This window comes from Lissotriton helveticus, chromosome 10 (genome assembly GCF_964261635.1).
Source record: "Lissotriton helveticus chromosome 10, aLisHel1.1, whole genome shotgun sequence".
Taxonomy (NCBI): domain Eukaryota; kingdom Metazoa; phylum Chordata; class Amphibia; order Caudata; family Salamandridae; genus Lissotriton; species Lissotriton helveticus.
The window spans coordinates 800,878,139-800,899,826 of record NC_136071.1 but is presented as its reverse complement, the minus strand read 5'-3'; the positions used below and the strand labels follow the sequence as shown (position 1 = coordinate 800,899,826).

Here is a 21,688-nt window from a genome sequence, read left to right as displayed (position 1 = left end):
CAACATGACAGCTATGTACTATATACAAAAACGTGGGGGGGGGGGGGCACTCTACAGCTGTCCCAGCTTGCACAGAACATTTGGAGATGGGCCATTCCACAAAACATCTGTTAGCAGAACACCTTCCAGAAGTTCACAATCAGATAGCCGATCTGTTAAGTCGACAGACACAACAGATTCACGAATGGGAACTACATCCACAAGTTCTTCAACCATTCTTTCACAAGTGGAGTCATCCAGACATAGATCTGTTCGCCACACACGAAAACACAAAATGCCCAACCTTCGCCGCCAGGTTTCCACACCCACTGTCCAAGGGCAATGCGATATGGATGAACTGGTCAGTCAGATTTGTGTACGCTTTTCCGCCACTACCACTAATACTCTAATAGTGCGCAAGCTACGACAACAGTCGCTCAAACTGATTTTAGTAGCTCCCACATGGGCACGCCAACCGTGGTATACAACTCTGCTAGAACTATCCCTAGTTCCACACCAAACGCTACGTCTGACACCATCCCTGCTAACGCAGAACCATGGAGACATCCAGACTCAAGTCAACTGAATCTGGCGATCTGGCTCCTGTGGTCTTAGTTTGGTTATCTTAACCTACCACCAGACTGTAGAAGTATCATTAAGGAAGCCAGGAGACCTACTACTAGAGCGTGCTATGCTGCTAAATGGAAAAGATTCGCCATTTACTGCAACAATAATCAAATTGATCCCCTAGATGCTTCCATCCAAAATAGAATTTGTTACCTTCTACATTTACAAAGATGTAACTTGGCATATTTATCTATACGCCTACATCTGGCAACAATTGCAGCATATTTACAAAATAGACAACATCTGTCTATTTAGAGTGCCTGCTATTAAAGCATTTATAGAAGGATTAAAAAGAATCATTCCTCCCAGGTTACCACCCTCTCTAATGTGGAACATAAACATTGTTCTTACAAGGCTCATGGGGCCACCTTTTGAACCTCTACACAAATGTGAACTGCAATTCCTCACATGGAAAACAGCTTTTCTAGTAGCTATTACCTCTCTTAAAGGAGTAAGTGAGATTCAAGCTTTCACTATACAAGAACCATTTTTACAATGACACCGTAATAAAGTGGTTCTCAGGACAAATCCCAAATTTCTTCCAAAAGTCATTACTCCGTTTCATTTAAACCAATCTGTAGAGTTACCAGTGTTTTTCCAAAACCCACACTCTGTAGCAGAAAGAGCTCTACACACACTAGACGTTAAAAGAGCTCTCCTCTATTATATAGATAGGACCAAATCCTTTCGCAAAACAAAGCAATTGTTTGTAGCTTTCTCTCCACCACATAAAGGCAACCCCATCTCTAAAGCTGGAATTGCAAATTGGATTGTAAAATGTATACAAATATGCTATCAAAAAGCAAAACGTACACTACCAGTCCTTCCTAGAGCGCACTCCACACACAAACTAGGAGCCTCCATGACTTTCTTAGGGAAAATTCCCCTAGAAGACATCTGCAAGGCAGCAACATGGTCTACAACACACACCTTCACTAAACACTATTGTGTTGATGTACAAGCTAAGCAGCAAGCTGCAGTAGGCCAAGCTGTCCTGAAAACACTTTTCAAACTACTGCAACAGATACAGGTGACCACCGCTAAGGGGAGGCACTACTGTACAATCTACGCACAGTGTAAGATCTGCAGCTCATCTGCCTCGAACGGAAAATGCTACTTACCAGTATGCATATGTTCTTGGCATGTAGAGCTGCAGATTCTTACACGCCCACCCGCCTCCCCGGGGCCTGTATCTGTTACAGTTCTATCTTACTTAGATATACACGCATGGACATCCTTCCTTCTTTCTACAAACTCCATCATTTCCCATCATGGCGAAAAACAATCGAAGGATGGAGATGATGGCCATGCGCACTATCGTCCAAGGGAGGAGTCCCCTATCTCGTGACTACAAAGACTTCTTCCAAGACGACAACATGCAATCATCCGAGCCCAACACCAGGTGGCGATCTAATGCACAGTGTAAGAATCTGCAGCTCTACATGCCAAGAACAGATGCATACTGGTAAGTAGCATTTTCCTTCCTAACACAGGCCACCAGTTGAAACTAGTGTCTGTCCCGTGTGCCCTCTAAGGTCAGACATGTGCAAAGTCCTTGTAGGGTGGTTCTTTTGAGTTGGCCTTCTGTCTGTTTGGAAACCTCCATGTGGAAGATTCCGGTCTGCTTTGTGCTAGGATGGTATGTGAGAACCCACCTCAGGAATATGAAAGCAGATAAATATTTTTTTTTTCTTCTTTTGCACTAATTGCTGTAATGTGAACTGTGTACCAACCACTGTCCCACAGTTGCCTCTGGATTTTTTTATAATTGCTCTATCCAGACTTCGTGAGAAATCCTCGATAATTCTTTGTTAGCGGTATTAATCTGCCATTGGTTGAAACGTCTAACCTAGGCTACAGCATAAAATCCTGCAATTTACCACTTGATGCCTTCAAAAACAAAATCCCTCCAGTGACACTTTGGCAATTTTAGCTTCAGAGAAAACGACCTCTCTTCTGATAGAAAGTGGTGGGCTAGAAGTATGGATGTGTGTGAGGTTAGTGGTACAAGATTCCGAAGCCTTCATTGCATTGGATGTATACCTAATTTTTCTCAAGGACATGTATCAAAGAAATTGGCCACCTTGGGATGTAACATTTTCTTGTGGCAAAATGCCAAGAACATTGCCGAGTTAGTCTTTGGCTGCACAGTCTACCTGCCTAAGGTTATTATAATGGGATGTAAACAGCTGTCCCTTGTCTTCCAGTTCTGGGAAGTTTTTATACCTAATCCACATGGCCTTGGTGGTGCTGCAGCATGTCAATTGATTGAGGACCTCATGATTTGTTTGATGTCCGGTCTTATCCTTTGATATCTCTATGGCAAAGTAGAATCTTTCATGCAACACTTTTTCAAATAGTAATGTCACTGATGTCTGTTTAACCTCTTCCGTGCGTCGGACGGCCCCCGGCCGTCAAACGTCACGGTGGGCGTGTGCGGAGGAAGGCCGTGGGCCGTCCAAATCACGCACACGTCAAATTTCTCAGCACCGCAGTGTAATTAAGGCCGCAGCAAAGCAGTTAAAGATGTCAACATTAGTCATTTATGCATTCATTTGTGCTTTAATTTTGCCAGTCATCCATTATAAGCATTGGCCTAAGCACAACTATTGCAGCAACACTGAGAATATTTCTAATCCACTTTCACTCCTCATTTTGGCTGTTCTCTGGTCCTTCACCACTAAATCTCCTTACAAAGTTATCCTTTGTTTATACCAATTTGCCCTTTACCTTGCCCTCCCCTCAAGCACAGATTTCATCTAAAAAGAATTGCCCATGAAACCACCATACAGAGCCCAAACTGCTTATAATCTAGGTACCCGATAGGGGGGGCAAGTTTGCAAGGTATTTTAAATTTGACTGTTTAACAAATTCCTGTTGGAGGAGTGATCGAAGATAGTCACCATGACACACCTCTCACTCTTTTGAAAAATACCTTGATGTTGATCACAAACCTCCAGTGCTGCCCTATCTCCAGTTTGGTGCGGCTGCAGTACATTTGCAGTTTGCCACTCTTTTTAAAACTTGTTAACAAGTCATCACTGTTTTCTATTCCCATCTTTACATAGAGGGCCTGCATGGGTTTCCTTTTCCGAGATGGCATTTTGTAGGTCCACAAGACTGTTCCCCTAATATGAATTTAAACACATTAGAATTCATTTTTACCTATAAGATTGTCATTAAACCATTTAAATTGAAATTTAAAAAATCACTAATACAGTTGTGTATCTCTCGCCTTTTCCCATTCACTAAGTTCTTGCCTTCAAGAAATTTGAATTTTAGGTTTTGCTAATTCAAGCTGTTAACTTTTCTTGCTTTCGATTTAAAATAGGGGTGCATTATTTTATTTCTACTCCTTTACAAATTAGCTCAACCAAGACACATCTGTGTATTTGCTTGAGTGTTACTTTGCAGAATGTGCAGTAATGTTTTTATTGAAGTAATTAGGGTTTCATCAGGTGTGGTGAAATGTACTTTCTTATTGCACTTTTCATGATTGATGAGTAGATTGCAAGGTCAACTTCTCTCTAGAGACATTAACTGGAAAAACCAACTCATGAGAGAAGGGGTTGCAGATTGTCAATATATCAAGTAACCACGTTCATGCATAGCACAGTCTCCTGTACTCCCAACTAGAAAGAAAGAAACCTCTGTTGCATAATTATATTATTTGAAACATAAGTAAGGAATAAGAGTCACACTAGTGGGATACAATCAGGAACACAAACAGCAATATCGGACTGCAAACATTTTACAAAACTGTACAAACATTCATAACTTAAATCCGTCTCAACATCCATTTCAAAAGAAGTATTTCACATAATACCACACTGGTAAGAGCTAAAATCTTGAAATTCAGCTGTGATTTTTCTTTTGCTTACACTCAAATTTAAAGTAATGATACATACTTCTTACACAACTTTAGTACCCAGGCAACTGTGCCTGGGACTTAATTAAAAGGAAAATCTTTTAGTTTTCTTAAGTGGTTCAAGTGTTAAGTATGATCACTTGGAAATGTACTTTCTTGTAATCTATTATTGTAGATGTGCACCTTTTTATAATATAGCATGTATTTAAATAACTTGCCATTAGTTACATTAGTCCTGCTGTAACCTGCTTTTTCAATGTTTTTTTCATGTAGGCGTCAAGGTTGCGTGAGGAATCTCATAACATGGGAAGCATTCATATGTCAGAAATTTGTACGGAATTAAAAAATTTGAGATCTTTAGTTCGGGTATGCGAAATTCAGGCAACCTTACGAGAGCAAAGGTAAGCCCTATTGAAATGGCTTTAACTCCAGACAAGGGGTGAATTTGTGTGTGATTATGTATGAATTTAGTATTATCTACACCAGTTATTTTGCAGTAAAGCACTAGTGAGAGAAAAATATGTGAGCCCAAACTGACAGTTGTATATTTTGTTTATACTTCGACAATCGCAGTTATGAGACTGTTAAACACTAAGAACAAACAATCACAAAGGATAGCAATTAATTTGCTGTCTGTGAGCTACCTGCCTACAAAGCCTTGACAATTACCATCAACCAACTGTGCTACCTCCTTCTCTGGTCCAGTAATCCTAGTACTGCCATTAAACATTAGTCTTCAGACCACTGTCTGACTCAATGTTTGACTAATCCTTGCTCTGATCTTTCCGCTTCCCTTGTCCTGGCTCGTATAACAAAAAAATAAATCAAGAAATGCTGGGTTCGAGGCATGTGGGCTGCTGAATTCATATCTGTGCATAGATCGCCGCCTAGTGTTGGGTTCGGATGATTGCACATTGTTGTCCTGGAAGAGTCTTTGAAGTATTACGAGATAGGTGGCTCCTCCCCTGGACTACAGTGCGCATGGGCATCCTCTCCATCCTCAGATTGTTTTTTCCCGCCATTGGGTTCGGATGTACTTTCCTTTACTCGAAGTTCGGAATCTAAAATCAACTTTCTAAAGGCCTTCGGTATTGTTTCGAATCGGTGCCGACAGCTTTATCTACAGTCTATTCAACTCGGGACGTCTAATCGGGCCGCGGGCCTTCTTGACGCCAAAGGGACCAGTCGTCAATACAACGAAGTCTATTCAAAAGATGCCCTCTTTGTAATTCAAAATACCCACATATAGATAAACATCCTATATGTAACAAGTGTTTATCTCCAGAACATAATGAATCCGACTGGCTAGCCTGTGCCCAATTTCGATCCAAAAAGACACTTTGGACTCGACGGGCCGCTCTAGGCTAACAATGCAGAAACCAGCGCCGGAGCCGGAAAATATCTTCGACGATGAAGACGATCTCGTCGAAGCCGAAGAATCAGATCAACAGTCGGATCAAGATTCAGAGCATGACTCCAACTACTATGTCGACGAAGAAGAAGACATCGTCTAGGTAGGAGACGACAAACAAGGGATCGGAACCGTCGAAGACGACTCCAGTGATGAAACGGGGCCAACCGTGAGTACGACACCCCAAACACACACTTCTATGGTTCCACAGGCTCAGGTCGAGGCATGGCCAGAAGGCCTTAGCCAAGATCTCGAAACCCATTCTATAGCCCCGTGACACAGCTCGGCTAAAAATATTAGAAAAGAGCCATCGGACCAACGTACTCAGAAAGTGGTGATATCGAAACCGGAAGTTATGGAACCAAAACCGAAACTGATCGACTACACGGTCTTCGGACCAAACTACATCGATCCATCGGAGTCGATCCCAAAGAAGATCGTCGACAATACGGTCTTTGGACCAAACTATGTCGATCCATCGGAGTCGAACACAAGGGTCGCCGAGCCGAGGGCCAGCGCACCAATATCCACTCCAAAACAAAGGGCCGTCGAACCGACAAGATCGGCGCCGACAACACAAAAAAGGGACTCAATCCGAAGAAGGTTGTCGAACCCAAACAAAGAGTCGACAAACCAATGGCTGTGCAACCAAAGACAATCGAGCCGAAGAAAATCAACCCAAAGAAGGCCATCGAGCCAAGACCAAAAAGCATCGGTCCGAAACAACAGGTTACGAAGATGCAACAAGGTCAGAAAGGTACTATCGACTCGACAAAAAACGCCGAAACGATAACAACTTCGGCTCCGAAGAAACAGGCACAACCTAAAAAGACTGTTGTAACACCGAGGGATCTCGGACCAATCAAGTTTGGCCTACCAGCTTCCTCTAAAACAAAGGCGGTCGACCCAAAAAGCGGTATCGAACCCAAACAAACGAAACCAAGGACCTTGGCAAAAACGCCAGACCCCTCAACAGAAGAACAGTCAAAACTTTACATTGACACTAATTCTGGCAAAGTCACACTCTACAAAAGAAAAACCAGACCAGAAACTGATAGACGTTTGTCATCCCACTCAAAAAGAAAAGGGACTGTGTAGGAAGGTAGATGGAAGGTAGATCCCTGACTATGGTTGCCCCCAACTTTTTGCCTGGTGTTTTGCTGGTTTTCTGACTTAGTTGACCTGGGGCCCTGCTATTCAGGACCCCAGGCCTACTGCTCTCTCTGTAAAACGGATTCCATGTACCTTAGGTACATATCTAATTGGATACTGAGTCACCTTATCAGTCCCTGTACAGTGTACCTTAGGTACCCAGGGCATAGGTGTACCCAGGGCCTACCAGGGGCTGCAGCATGTATTATGCCACCCCTGGCTGGCCATCCAAATCTGACACAACTGGATGCTTGACAGCCGGGGCAAGGTGGTGTAAACACCCTTTGCTTTAGATATAGTATACCTATATCTAACCCTAAAAATGGACACACAGATCTCCTATCAGTCACTCCTATGGCAGGCCTTGACAATCCTGAAGGCAGAGTGCTTGGAATCGTGTGAGATAGTGCTCTGGCATGAGCTGAGCCTGTCTGCGGCTTTCGGTATCCATCCCTTAGCCGTTTCCATGATATCGCATACCATATACTCTTAAGTGCATTATAATCCTCGCGGTTATATGCCAACTCTGGTATCGCTTTATCAAAACATGTCGAGTAAGGTGTCATACGAATTGGAATACTAACCCCTCGCCAATTCTGGCGACGGGGTTAGCATTCCACCCTTCTAGAGGGACACGACATGTAAGTAACCTGTAACCCCGGGTAAAGTCAGACATAGCCTCAGCTCCACAAGATGGATGCTGCCACCGAGACACAAGTCTGCCCTCCTGCTGCTGGGAGTCCTCCCAGAGCAGGAGGCAAGGACAAAGGGTTTCCTGTCAGGGGCGGTGCCAGCACCGTCCCAGACAGGATTTTGTGTATCCTAGGTAGGCAGGGCTTTAGAGGAAGGTGACTGCAAGTGGCACCCCGGTGCTCACTGTGCATAGGCCGGCTGAAACCAGTTCCAGGGGCACTCCAGCCCCTGGCCTGGGGAAAGCCCGCCAAAGGAGAGGGGTGTAACCACCCCCCTCCTAGTCCCACCCATAGGGCAGGACTTAGTCGCGTGCCAGCCCCCTTTTTCAGGATAAAGGTAGGAACTGGCCCCCTTCCAAATCAGATCATCTTTGAATCCTGAAACTACTTTCCACGAAAGGAACTCAAGACTTCTTCCCAAGATTCTCCCTTGTGACTAAGGAGTAGTCACCCTGCAGCAGCAGGCACCAACCAAGCATCGCGGTTTGTTGCCAGTCTCTCCCTCGGATCAAGACTGCTCCAGCACGACGAGAACCGGCTTCCCTGGCACCTCTGACCTCAACCTACATCATCAGCCCAGCTGTGATCCGTGGGTGTGACGAGACCTCGAGGGACCGGCCATCTTCAGAACTGCACGACGCTTGTCCAGCACGACTCCCGAGTGACCCTCGACTGAGTGCTTTGGAGTAAGAGAAGCCCCGACCCTGAGCAGCTCCAGCACCGAAGTTCAGCCCCCCTGCATCCACGAGAACTGCGTGGGGCCCTTCTGCTCCTTGCTGCCAACCGCGTTGTCCAGGTCGCTTGCCCGTTGGCTAGTGGCCCCCACACGACGCTCCACGACGACAACTACTGCTGGTCTGGTTGCTCCAGACTAGCCCTTGCTCCCCTCCAACAGAGGAGCACCCTGGACCCTCCTGGTCCACTCAAGACGCCATTTTAGGTCCACCGCGTGGGCCTTGCATTTGCCAAGACTTGTTGCCCAATCCTGGGTCCAGCGACGTCGACAGCTAGAACCTTCGTGGGACAGCTCGCACCTCCATCCTGGTCGCCGACAACGCCTCCTGGTCCGAGAGACTGCAGAGCCCAGCAGCGCCCACTCACCTGACTGCGGTGACTTCGCCCGGTGCCATCCTGGTGCCCCCTTAATCACTGGCTAGTGATTCAGAACTTGGTCCCCTCTGCTTTCAGGTCTTCTTCTTCCCTGATCCAGGATTGGATCACTCCGAACTTCCTTCACTGGCCGCCTGCCAGCAACTCTTTCTTCAGGCTCCTGGATCTTCAACGAGGGTTTCCGACGCAACTTCAACCCTATGCAGCCGCAGCCCCTGGGCTAGGTAACCTGAGTACTCCGTTGCTCCAGCATAGTCCAACACCCTAAGTGTTCGGATCCACTCTCGTTTTCGACCCACCTAGTCGGGTTCGCCCGAGAACAGTAACTTTGCAACTGCTAGCCTCCATAGACTTTTTCCCGCCTTACGCGTGAGAGTTCCCACTCTGCACACGACGTCCACAGGCCTCCTGCATCTAATCCCAGTGTTTAGAATTGTAGGCCTAGCGATTCCTAAGTCTAGAAAAGTATTACTTACCTGCTAGCAAGTTCGCATTCCACTTACTGTGTATATGGTTTTTCGTGCCCCTAGGGCATTTGTGTAAATTGTGCGACTTAAAGTATTTTCTTAAGAGTTTTGTATTGTGCTTAGCTCCCTGACTCATAAAGAGTTCAGGGTAGTCTTGTTATAAATAAATATCTGTTTATTTTCATAACAACTTGTGTGGTGTCCTTTCACTTGGTGTTCAAGGGGTAATGTGATGGTAAAACAGCTGGCTTAACACGCCCTCTAGAGTCTTAGCCTTAGACTGCTCGTATCCATGCTACTAGGATAGCTGGTCTATAAGGTTGACTTACAACCAATCATCAATAAGGGTTGTTTGGACTGATACATAGTGATCACTAGAATAGTGAGCACTGCATATCAGGCCAACTTCTCACAGACTGTTCTACTTCACCTATTCTATTTGAGCCTATTAAACCAACTAGGCCTGAGCCATACACATATACACCCACACACTCAGATGAAGAGGTCGATGATGAATATAATGAGGAATACAATTACCCAGTAGACACTGACCAAGACAATCATGGTCAACCATGGGTTGATCCAGTACATCCTGGTGACTCAACGCATTCTAGATACACCTGCATACCCTGCTAGGCCTTCTCCTACAGAGGATACAGCTGCTTTTAATGCACTAATAGAAAGGGCAGCCCTCCATCACATTGTAGAAATGCATGCAGACATGATTGAGGAAGATTTCCTCTTTGACACCTTTGCCACATCAGAAAGATCTGTCAAAACACTACCTATGTTAAAAGGGGTACTTAAACATGCAGGTGACATATTTAAGGAAACAACTAGGGCACGGGTTATTAACCCCAGAATAGAGAGAAAATACAGGCCAGCACCAGTAGACCCCACATATATTAAGGGACAACTGCCTTTGGATTCTTTGGTGGTATCCAATGCATGAAAACGTGCAAATTCCCAAACAACTGGAGAAGCTCCACCTCCTGACAAAGAATCAAAGATCTTTGAGGCATCAGGGAAGAGGGTAGCTGCTCAAGCTGCTAACATATGGCGAATATCTAATACGCAAGCCTTGTTAGCTAGGTACGACAGGGCACACTATGACACCTTAGAGACACTTCTCCAGTATTTACCTGAACCTTACAAAGAACAGGCTGAAGACCTAGTACAGGAGGGAAAGTTAATAACTAACGCCTCCATTAAATGTGCCCTAGACGTGGCAGATACAGCGGCCAGATCTGTTAACACCAGTGTTATGCTCAGGAGACATGCGTGGCTTCGCATTTCAGGTTTCAAAAATGAAGTCCAGTCTACTTTATTGAACCAGCCAATAAATCCTGACTATTTATTTGGTCCAGCTGTAGATACAATCCTGGACAAAATGAAAAAAGACACGGAGACGGCTAAGTCTATGGGAGCCTTACAGTCCCAACAACATAGAGGCTCCTTTCGTCGCTCCAATTACAGAGGTGCTGCAAGAGGTAACTCATCACAGCAGACCACAAACCACAAAGGGAATAGGCAAACCACCTACAATAGAGGTGGATACCGCGGCAATAACAACAAAGGCAGAGGACGAGGGAATAATACCACCAGATCCTCTACCAACACAAAACAGTGACTTCTTAGCGCTACGCCCAGACCACACAACACCAGTCGGGACGATTACAGCAGTTCCTACCAGTCTGGCAAAACATCACTACAGACAAGTGGGTAAGGCTAATTATCCAGGATGGCTACTGCCTAGAGCTAACCTCCACACCACCCAACATTCCACCAAGACACCATCCTATGTCTGTAGAACACCTGAACTTATTGCAGCAAGAAGTCATCAGCATGCTGCTAAAAGGGGCCATAGAACTTGTACCATTAGAACATCAAAATACAGGGGTATACTCACTATACTTCCTCATCCCCAAAAAGGACGGGTCTCTCAGACCAATTTTGGACCTCAGGCCCCTAAATCAATACATTTTATCAGAGCATTTTCATATGCTCACTCTACAACAAGTCTTACCACTGCTGCAACAAGGAGACTTCCTCGCAACTTTGGACCTCAGACGCATACTTCCATATACCGATACTTCTCCAGTATTAGGGGTGTCTTTCATATATTCACATGCTTGAATATTCCCCGTCATCGAATTGGGAGTCCCACGGTACATAGAATAGCAGTAATATATACATATATACATGAAAATTACCATAATTACATAAATACATACATATATGCAGTAGAAAAAATATAAAGTTTAAAAGTACCATAGAACAGAATAGGCCCATAGAAAGCCTAAGGGAGAACTCACTTTAGTAACATATCAGTGTCATTAGGTATTGGTCCACATTCTAGCCAATCAGGCTGTAGCTCCCTCTAGAACCTTCTCCTCAGAAGCCCAAGACCTCAGAATTTCTACCGCACGTCGTGTGAAGGGAGTCTCCCTGAGCTCTGCTCAGTTTTTTCTTCAAACATAGCTGTTTTTCTTCTCAGATGTCTTCCTCAAGGAAATCTTTGTTCAAGCCTTGTCCATCTTGTGGAAAACTACGTCTCTTTCATGAGGATCCACACAGTAAATGTATTTACTGTCTCTACCCGGACCATGAAGTGAAGACCTGTAAGTACTGCCGTACTTTTCCACCTAAAACTTTATGGGACAGAGAGGCCCGTCTCCTTCTGTGGCTACAGAAGTTGAAGACTACTGACACGGTGCTCACGGAGGTTGAGAGTGTCTCTTTTTTCCAGTCTAAGATCTCTCAGAAACGTGGGTCGGAGATGGAGATGCCTTCTCCTTTTCTCAAGAAAAGTAGACTAGTGGAAGTCTCTAAAGATGTCTCCCCACAGGATTTGCCTCCTATAACGCCTACGGGACCTGGCTCTCTGGCGTCACTGTCCAAAGCCATGCCATCATCCTCTAAAACGGGCACTGGCTCGTCGACGCGTCCGTCGACGACATCGACGACGAAATCCGTGGATGATGTCTCCACGTCGACGACGACATGTTCAATGTCTTCGAGAGCTACGTTGACGACGTCCACCTCGTCGACGACGACCCATGAGGTGAGACCCATTATCTCTATCTTAAAGAACTTGTTGACGATTGCCAAATCAACACCGTCGACGAAGAAGCCACCGTCGACGCGTCATCCGACGACGCACTCCTCGTCGTCGACCAAGAACACAGCATCACGAAGATTTGGTAGTCGACGGTGCAGTAGTCGACGATGAGGGTCCCGTCGACGGACGGCGGCCCGTCGACGGGACCCTCATCGTCGACTACTGCACCGTCGACTACCAAATCTTCGTCGACGGGATCATCATCGCCGGACAAGGCTCTACCCCCGTCGACGGCGAAAAAAACTTCGTCGACGAAGGTAAAATCAACTCCGTCTACAGTTGCAGATTCCCAGCCGGTTCTTGGATCTTCCACCACTACGTCGACGGGCTCGTCGACGTTGCACCATCCTTTAGCCACAGCTACCACCTTGACAGTGGTCACTGCTTCCACATTTAAAAAGGTGCCTCTTATACAATTGAGTCCGGTCAAGAGTGGTTCTACTCTTCCTGAACAACTATTTCAGTCTTGCGGAGGAGGACTCCAATGATGGTTCAGAGGTGGACAATGTCTTTGGCCAAGCGTCTAGCCCATCAGAGCTAAACATCAAGTGCCAAGATTATGATGAAGAGGAGGAAGAGAACGTCGAAGATGGGACAGATCTATTTCCGGTGGACACTTCAGAGGCTCCTATGACAGAACAAGCGACACAGATACCATTGTCTTTGGTAATGAATCTGCAGCACATGCTGGACGATTATAATCGCAGATTCCCACCGTCTAGACCTGTTTCTCCAGCGCCGCAACCTCCTCCACAGCCTCAAATTCCTGCACCAGTTCAACCCAGGTCACTAGTGCGTACCCAGCAGGATACGGATAATGAGGATCAAGACCCTCACAACTCAGATCAAAATGATAACTGCCTTCAAGAGTGGGACGACTACAGGGCTCATACACCTTCGACCCCACCAACGTTGCCTTTAGCTTCGCCTCCTGTGGATATTGGCAGTTTCCATACCTTAATGGTCCGCGCTGCGAAGAGGTTTCACCTCACTTTAGAAGTTCAACAGACTGATTGTTTTCTATACGATTTCAAGGACTTACCTCAACGGCAAGCCCACACTATTCCGATCATCAACCATATCTGGGAGGAAGGCCTCAAATTGATGGAGCGACCAAATTCGATCCCTGCTGTTTTACCAAGGTTGGATAAAAAGTATAAAGCACCACCAAATTCTCCGGCATGCCTAGTGTCACAGCCTAAGGCGGATTCTGTCATTACTCGGGCAGCTCAAAAAAGGTCCTGCAATCCTGCCACACCTCACATCTCCCCCTGATCAGGAAGGCCGCAAGCTGGACTCCATAGGGAAAAAGTTTACCACCATGGCAGCCACGACTGCAAGGGCGGCTAATTCCTTAGCTATTCTTGGACGGTATGACCGCCAGATGCCATCCGTTCGGAAGCACAAGCCATCATTCAAGAGGGGGAAAAGATCTCTTCAAAGATCATTGACTTCGTCCTTGATATCTCCTCTACGGGATTCAGGCAATTGGCTGGAGCTGCAGTTTTGAGGCGTCAAGGCTGGTTAAAATCTACAGCATTTCGCCCGGAGGTTCAGGCTAGAGTACTCTATCTACCATATGACGGCGATTCGCTCTTCGGCAAACATGTCGATGAAGTCCTCGAATCAATCAAAAAGGATACTGCTACGGCCAAGGCTTTGGCAACCCTCCAGTATAGAAAACGGCCATTTCGAGGGGCACGTGGTAGAGGCGGCAATTCTAACACTTTTCGTGGATCAAACCAATATCGCTCTTACACTGAAAACCGTCAAAGGAATACTTACCAGTCCCAAAATCGACAGACCTCCTCCAGACCATACCAAAGGAAAACCACCTACAGGGGTGGTTCAAATGCAAAGAAACAGTGACAGTCCCAGCGTTAACCTTCCACCGACTGTAAAAATTGGAGGACGAATCTCCAACTACATCTTGAATTGGTCAAACATCACCTCCGATCAATGGGTCCTAGATGTGATTTTCAAAGAATATACCCTGGAATTTACAAAATTTCCTCCCAATCGCCCTCCTTCTGGTCCCCCACCTCCCCATTCACGGAACTATTGGCTCAAGTCAAATTAATGATCAGAAAAGGTGCTATCGAGGTGGTACCGCAAGGACAGCGAGGCAAGGGTTTTTACTCCCGCTTCTTTTTAGTCCAGAAGAAGTCAGGAGAGTGGCGCCCCATTTTGGACTTGCAGGCTCTGAACAAATTCATCACGTCGAAAACCTTTCAAATGTTGACCTTGCTCCAAATTCTGAATTATCTCAATCCTGAAGAGTTCTTCTCCACGATCGACCTCTAGGACGCGTACTTTCACGTGCCGATTCACCCCAGGCACAGAAAGTACCTCTGTTTTACAGTCTGACACCTGCAATTTCAATTCAGAGTTCTGCCGTTCGGCCTCCGCTCAGCACCGAGGGTCCTTTACCAAGATCATGGCCCCGGTAGCTGCTTTTCTGCGCCTGCAAGGCATTCAGTTTTATCCATACCTGGACGACTGTCTTATAAAGGCCCCAACCTTCCAGCTGGCAAATCAGCACACTCAGGTTTGTGTCTCTCTCTTTCAGAACTTGGGCCTTTCCATCAATTGCCAGAAGTCACACTTTCACCCGTCTCAACAACGAGATTTTCTAGGAGCCTCGCTAGATTCTCAGCTGGCAAAAGTTTTTGTCTCCCAGGAAAGACCGGACCGCATGCTCAAGTTTGTACGATTCCTACAGTCAAAGCTGTACGTTTCAGTCTGGATGTTGAAATCATTCCTGGGCATGGCTTCCTCGTGCATTCAGTTGATCCCCAACTGCAGACTACATATGAGGGTCGTTCAAGAGGAACTAGACAAGCAGTGGAAACAGATTTCAGGATCGTTCAACGACCGGATCCTTCTCACGCCCCGTATTCAGGTGGCACTGAAATGGTGGTCTCACCCTCCGAACATTTCCATTGGTCGGTCTTTTCAAGATCCGACTCAGACGCTCACAACCGATGAGTCCCTAGAGGGTTGGGGAGCACACCTCGAAGGAATGTCGGTAAAAGGAAAGTGGACCGCAATCCAGCGCACCTGGCATATAAACCGCCTAGAGCTTCTTGCGATCTTCCTTGCCCTGAAATCGTTCCAGAGGCTAGTGCAGGGCCAATCTCTGCTTGTGAGAACAGACAACAGCACCAGCATGCAGTCCCTCAACAAGCAGGGCGGCACGAGGTCCCTTCTGCTTTCCCGACAAGCACAGGAGATATGGGACTGGGCGAGTTCATCTTACAGCCATCCATGTGCCGGGTGTTTCCAATGTTCTGGCGGACTCAGCAGATCTCTCTCGGACAATCACGAGTGGGAACTCAACCAACCAACTCTCGAGTTCATTTTCTGCCAGTGGGGCCAGCCGCAGATGGATCTCTTTGCGACTGCCGCAAACAGGAAATGCCAACGCTTTGCAAGTAGTCATCCCCACAGAGAGTCGAGCAGAAATGCATTTTCGATCAACTGGTAGAACAAATTCATCTACGCTTTCCCTCCGATTCCTCTGATTCCGCGCCTGTTGCACAGGATGAGGCTTCAACCCTGTCATGTCATCTTAATCGCACCCAAGTGGCCGCGGCGCCCATGGTTCTCGGACCTTCTGTTGTTTTCCCAGAAAGAGCCAATATCGCTTCATCCTCTGCCTCACCTCCTCACGATGAACCGAGGGCAGATTTGCCACCCAGATCCGGCATATCTCCAGCTCCATGCCTGGAACCTGAACACAATGAATTTTCACGTCTAACCATCGACGCAGATTGCAGGGAAGTGTTGGCGCACGCTCGCGCTCCATCCACCATTAAAACCTATCAGCTGAAGTGGAAGCGTTTCTGTGTTTGGTGCCACACCAAAGCCTTGGATCCAATGACCGCCAAACCGGAACAGATCCTGCCTTTTTTCCTATCCCTTGCAAAGTCAGGACTTTCTCACTCCACTCTTAAGGTGTTTCTGGCAGCACTTTCCCGTTTCCGTCATGATGGTTCCACGTCACTGCATTCCTCTAGAGTCATCCAACAGTTTTTCAAAGGCCTCTTCCGGATGTTTCCACCCATTAGTCGCCCTCCACCTGCTTGGCGCTTGAATCTGATTTTGTCTCAACTCCTCCTGCCTCCTTTCGAGCCCATCCACTCAGCAAGCTTAAAATTCCTCACGTGGAAAGTTGCTCTGCTGCTCGCCTTAACATCATCTAGGCGTGTTAGTGACATCCAGGCATTCACGATTCAGCCTCCTTTTCTCCAGTTCTCCAATGAGGCAGTTACACTCCTGCTGAACGTTCATTGCATTCATTGGATGTGAAACGCTGCCTTAAGTTTTACATTCAACGTACTACACCATTCAGGAAATCAGACCAACTATTCGTGGCCTATGGCCCGATCTGCAAAGGACAATCTGTTACTAAACATACTATTACTAGGTGGATTTCTTCTACCATTACTTTTTGTCACCAACGGGCTGGCAAGCCCCTTCCTGCTCCACTACGAGCTCATTCAACTAGAGCTGTCAACTTCTACTGCCCTTTTTGCGGGGGTACCTCTACGACAAATTTGCAGAGCTGCTACGTGGTCGAGCAGCCATACTTTTACGAAGCACTATTGTCTACAGTCAACAGACGCTGCGGATGCGGCAGTGGGACAAGCGGTGCTGCATCATCTTTTCCAATAAGGTGAGCCTCTGTTGTTACCCGCCTCCAGTCATAAAGGTATTTTTCTCTCAAATTTTGATATATTGCATTTTAAATGATATCTGATTGTATGCTTGGAGTTTTATATTACCTTTATGACTTATATGATTTACTGCTTTCTTCTCTTATTCAAGCATGTGAATCTATGAAAGACACCCCTAATACTGGAGAAGAACATAAGTTACTTACCTGTAAACTGTGGTTCTCCAGTATTGGTGTCTTTCATAGATTCACATGCCACCCTCCCTTCCTCCCCTCAGAGGCTCCCTTCTCCTCAGGCACTTTGGGTTCGAGGCATGTGGGCTGCTAAATTCATATCTTTTGCATTAGATCGCCGCCTAGTGTTGGGTCCGGATGATCGCACATTGTTGTCCTGGAAGAGTCTTCGAAGTATCCTGAGATAGGTGGCTCCTCCCCTGGACTACAGTGCGCATGGGCATCGGCTCCATCCCCAGATTGTTTTTTTCCGCCATTGGGTTCGGATGCGGTCTCGACGTCTCTGTCGGAACCGAGAAAACTAGGTTTTTTTCAGGCCAAAAGGCCTTAGATTCATTGCGACGGTATTGTTTGCGTACGGTCTCGAGTTCTTCCGTCTCTTTGAGTCGGAATCTACGGAGTCGTATCACTCTTCGGACATCGAGGCCTTCTCATCGCAACACGACCGCAACTTCTTAGCATGGAGCGGAGCCCGTTTAAATACTGTCCCCTCTGTGGGTCAAAATACCCACATATCGATGTGCACCCGGTCTGTAACAAGTGCCTCTCGCCGGACCACAACGAGGACAACTGCATAGCCTGCGCAAGATTCAGGTAAAAAAAGACACTCAAACTTCGGTGCGCCTTGAGGCCAGACAAGCGGCCCCGGATCCAGAAAACATCTTCGGCGACCAAGGAGAGGAGGGCCAGAGCCATCATCTTCAAATCTCACCGCCCGCGACGGACATCAAGGCGGATCCGGAAGACGACGACGGAGTCGTGGGTCAAGGCCTTGAATACGTCGACGAGGTAGGGGACGTCGAAGAAGTTTATGGGGCCGCGGAAGATAGCTCAGGGGATGAGCTATGCCCCGAAGGTTACACGGATCAGGCTCGGGTCACGGGATCGCCAGTCGGCCTTACCCAAGACCCCGCACTGCAAGCCACGGCCCCGCCTTCAGACCCGGCCACGGACATACTTGCTGCGCAGCCCGTATCGAAACCGAAAATGAAACAAACGGTATCGACTACACCTAAAATGGCCGAACCGAAACTTACGGACTCAAGCGTCCCTAAAATGGCGGCCGCTCCACCAAAAACACCAAAGCCTGCTGCCTCATCGACTCCGTCGGCCTCCGGTCCACAGAAGTCGAAGAAAACTGTCGATTTGACAGTGTCGAAATCGTCGGCGGAGGAGGTTTCCTCTAAGAAGGGAGTTCGGCACGGGTCGACCGGTGCAACGCCGTCTAAGCCCGCCAAAGTCAGCGACAAGACTCCGGTGCCGACTGTAAAATCACACGGATCGAAAGCGGAAAGCTCAACACATCGGTCCAAGGACTCTGTGTCCACGGCTGCAGCATCAACGTCTAAGACTCAAAAGGGCCAACAAGACGTCGGATCCGAAGGCAGGGTGAAGGCCTCCTCGGCGGCGCCAAGTGACGCTATAAGTGACGCGTCCCCCATCGTCTCTTCACTACAGAGAATTCGGGACAAGGCCTCTGCAACGTCGGCTCCGACGCCGTCGCACCAGAAGCCGATGGACTTGCCGGCAAAGCCTGCTGGTAAACTTCTCTTCCTTCTGCCGCCAAAGGAGGCACCGAAGGCCTTTACGCCAAAGACGGCGCCAAAGACGTCTGAATCATCAACGTCTGGAGCACTTTCCGGTCGACTACTCGACTCAGGAGAAGATTCTGAGCGTTTTATCGACGCTGACACGGGCAAATTGACCCTTTACAAAAGAAAAATCACTTCACAGCCAGTGGACTCTTATGTTATCCCACTGAAGAAGAAACGGCTTGCTCAGGACGCTTCAGCCCTGATAGAACCTATACAGCCTCCTCCTAGAAGGAGCCCAACACCTTCCCCTGAACACTCTGAGGGTGAGGGATATGGAGAAGATGACCAATACACTTTCCCCATCAATGAACCCGATGCACAGCAAGATTCCTATGACGACATAGGTGACCAAGATACCCAAAATGTGGGGCAGGACACAGCCTTTCATTGCACGTGCATCCCCAACAGAAGATTCTGCAGGATTTCATGCACTCATTGAACGGGCAGCTGCTAATCATGATGTGGACATGCATGCTGACCCAGTTGAAGAAGACTTTCTATTTGACACTTTTTCAGTGTCTGAAAGGACAGTAAAGACACTGCCTATGCTCAAAGGGGTCCTTAAGCATGCTGCGGACATCTTTAAAGAACCTACCTGGGCGAGGGTGGTCAATCCACGCATCGAAAAGAAGTACAGACCAGCACCTGCAGACCCTGCATACATTCGGGGACAGTTGCCACTTGACTCCCTTGTGGTTGCAAATGCCCGCAAAAGGGCGAACTCCCAAACAACGGGTGAAGCTCCTCCCCCGGACAAGGAGTCAAAAGTGCTAGAGGCAGGGGGCAAAAGGGTAGCTACGCAGGCTGCCAATTTCTGGCGTATTGCAAATACACAGGCACTATTGGCACGTTATGATAGGGCGCATTACGACACCCTAGAGCAAGTTTTACAACACCTGCCTCCGCAGTTTCAAGAAGCTACCAAACTGCTTATAGAAGAGGGCAAACTAATCTCCAATGCAGCCATAAAGTGTGCACTTGATGCCGCAGACACAGCAGCTAGGGCTATTAACACTAGCGTTATGCTGAGACGACAAGCGTGGCTCCGCATATCGGGGTTTAAACCGGACATTCAGACAACCATACTCAATCAGCCAGTCAATCCTGATAGACTGTTTGGTCCTGATGTTGACACCACCCTCGAAAAGATTAAGAAAGACAACGAAACAGCTAAGTCTATGGGGGCCCTACAATCACAACAGTTCCGGGGCAACACTTTTCGTCGCTCAGGTGCGCGTGGAGTCACCAGAGGACAGATGGGTCAACAGTCGCAGTTCTCTAGAGGTGGAGCACAGTCCTCGTACCCCAAGCAGAACAAAGGGGGTAATCGAGGAAACCACACCAGAGGACGTGGCAGAGGAAACAACAATTCCCGTTCCTCTGCCCCAAACAAACAGTGACTCTCTGTCACTGCCCCCCGACCATTTGACACCTGTCGGGGGGAGACTCCAGCAGTTCCTGCCAGTCTGGACAAACATCACCACAGACAGGTGGGTACGAAAACTTGTCCAGTATGGTTATTGTCTTGAGTTAAAGTCCACTCCACCCAACATTCCACCAAGGCAACGGCCTATGTCCGCAGAGCATTTGCACTTATTGCAGCAAGAAGTAGTGGTGATGCTGCAAAAAGGCGCAATCGAGCTCGTGCCAGTGGAGGAGGAAGGAACAGGGGTATATTCCCTGTACTTCCTTATTCCAAAGAAGGACGGATCTCTCAGACCCATTCTGGATCTGCGTCCCCTCAACCTGTACATACTGTCAGAACATTTCCATATGCTTACACTGCAACAGATTCTTCCCTTGTTGAACCAAGGGGACTTCTTAGCAACCTTAGACCTCAAGGATGCTTATTTCCACATTCCACTACACCCGTCCCACAGAAAATACCTCAGGTTCACTATCCAAGGCAAGCATTATCAGTTCAAGGTCCTACCCTTCGGAGTGACCACAGCCCCAAGAGTGTTTACCAAGTGTCTGGCGACAGTAGCGGCGCATCTCAGGAGGCAGAACATCCATGTCTACCCCTACCTAGACGACTGGCTCGTTCAAGCCAAGTCGGAACAACAGTGCGCCGCGGACATGTCGACTACCATTCACCTCCTTCACAACCTGGGCTTCTCGTTGAACTACCCAAAGTCGCATCTTCAGCCGGCACATGTCCGGCAGTTTCTAGGTGCGACGATCAATACCCTTACGGCCGTGGCCCAGCCAAACCAAGTCAGGATAGACAGCATGCAGTCTCTGATCCAAAAGTTCAGAACACAACACTCGCTTCCAGCGAGAGTGTTCATGCAGTTGATTGGCATGATGGCCTCCTGCATCTTCATAGTCCCTCACGCACGTTTACATATGCGTCCGCTCCAGGTGTGCTTAGCAAATCAGTGGACACAGGCTCAGGGACAATTGACAGACCTAGTGTTGGTTACCAGTTGGGCGTACGACTCTCTGCATTGGTGGAATCCACACAACCTTTGCAAGGGCCGACTGTTCCAGGAGCCAGTGCCACAGATTATCCTGACAACGGACGCGTCTCTCCAGGGATGGGGAGCTCATCTGCTCACTTACACAGTGCAGGGACTATGGACGACGCAGCAACAGAAGATGCACATCAACTATCTGGAACTGATGGCAATCTTCATGGCGCTCAAGTCCTTCAATGTACATCTGTGCAACAAGGTAGTGTTAGTCCGGACGGACAACATGACCGCGATGTACTACATTCAAAAGCAGGGGGGCACCCACTCACCACAGCTG

At 47.5% G+C, this 21,688-nt stretch overlaps 1 protein-coding gene across 7 annotated transcripts in view; it reads left to right on the top strand.

The window, feature by feature from the left end:
- Positions 1-21,688, top strand: part of WAC (WW domain containing adaptor with coiled-coil) — a 676,706-nt gene that overhangs the window by 613,647 nt on the left and 41,371 nt on the right. For all 7 annotated transcript variants that reach the window (XM_078663389.1, XM_078663395.1, XM_078663393.1 and 4 more), the window contains one exon: positions 4,748-4,875. In XM_078663389.1, coding sequence (XP_078519515.1) covers positions 4,748-4,875 — 128 coding nt within the window. The remainder of the gene's footprint in view (positions 1-4,747; positions 4,876-21,688) is intronic.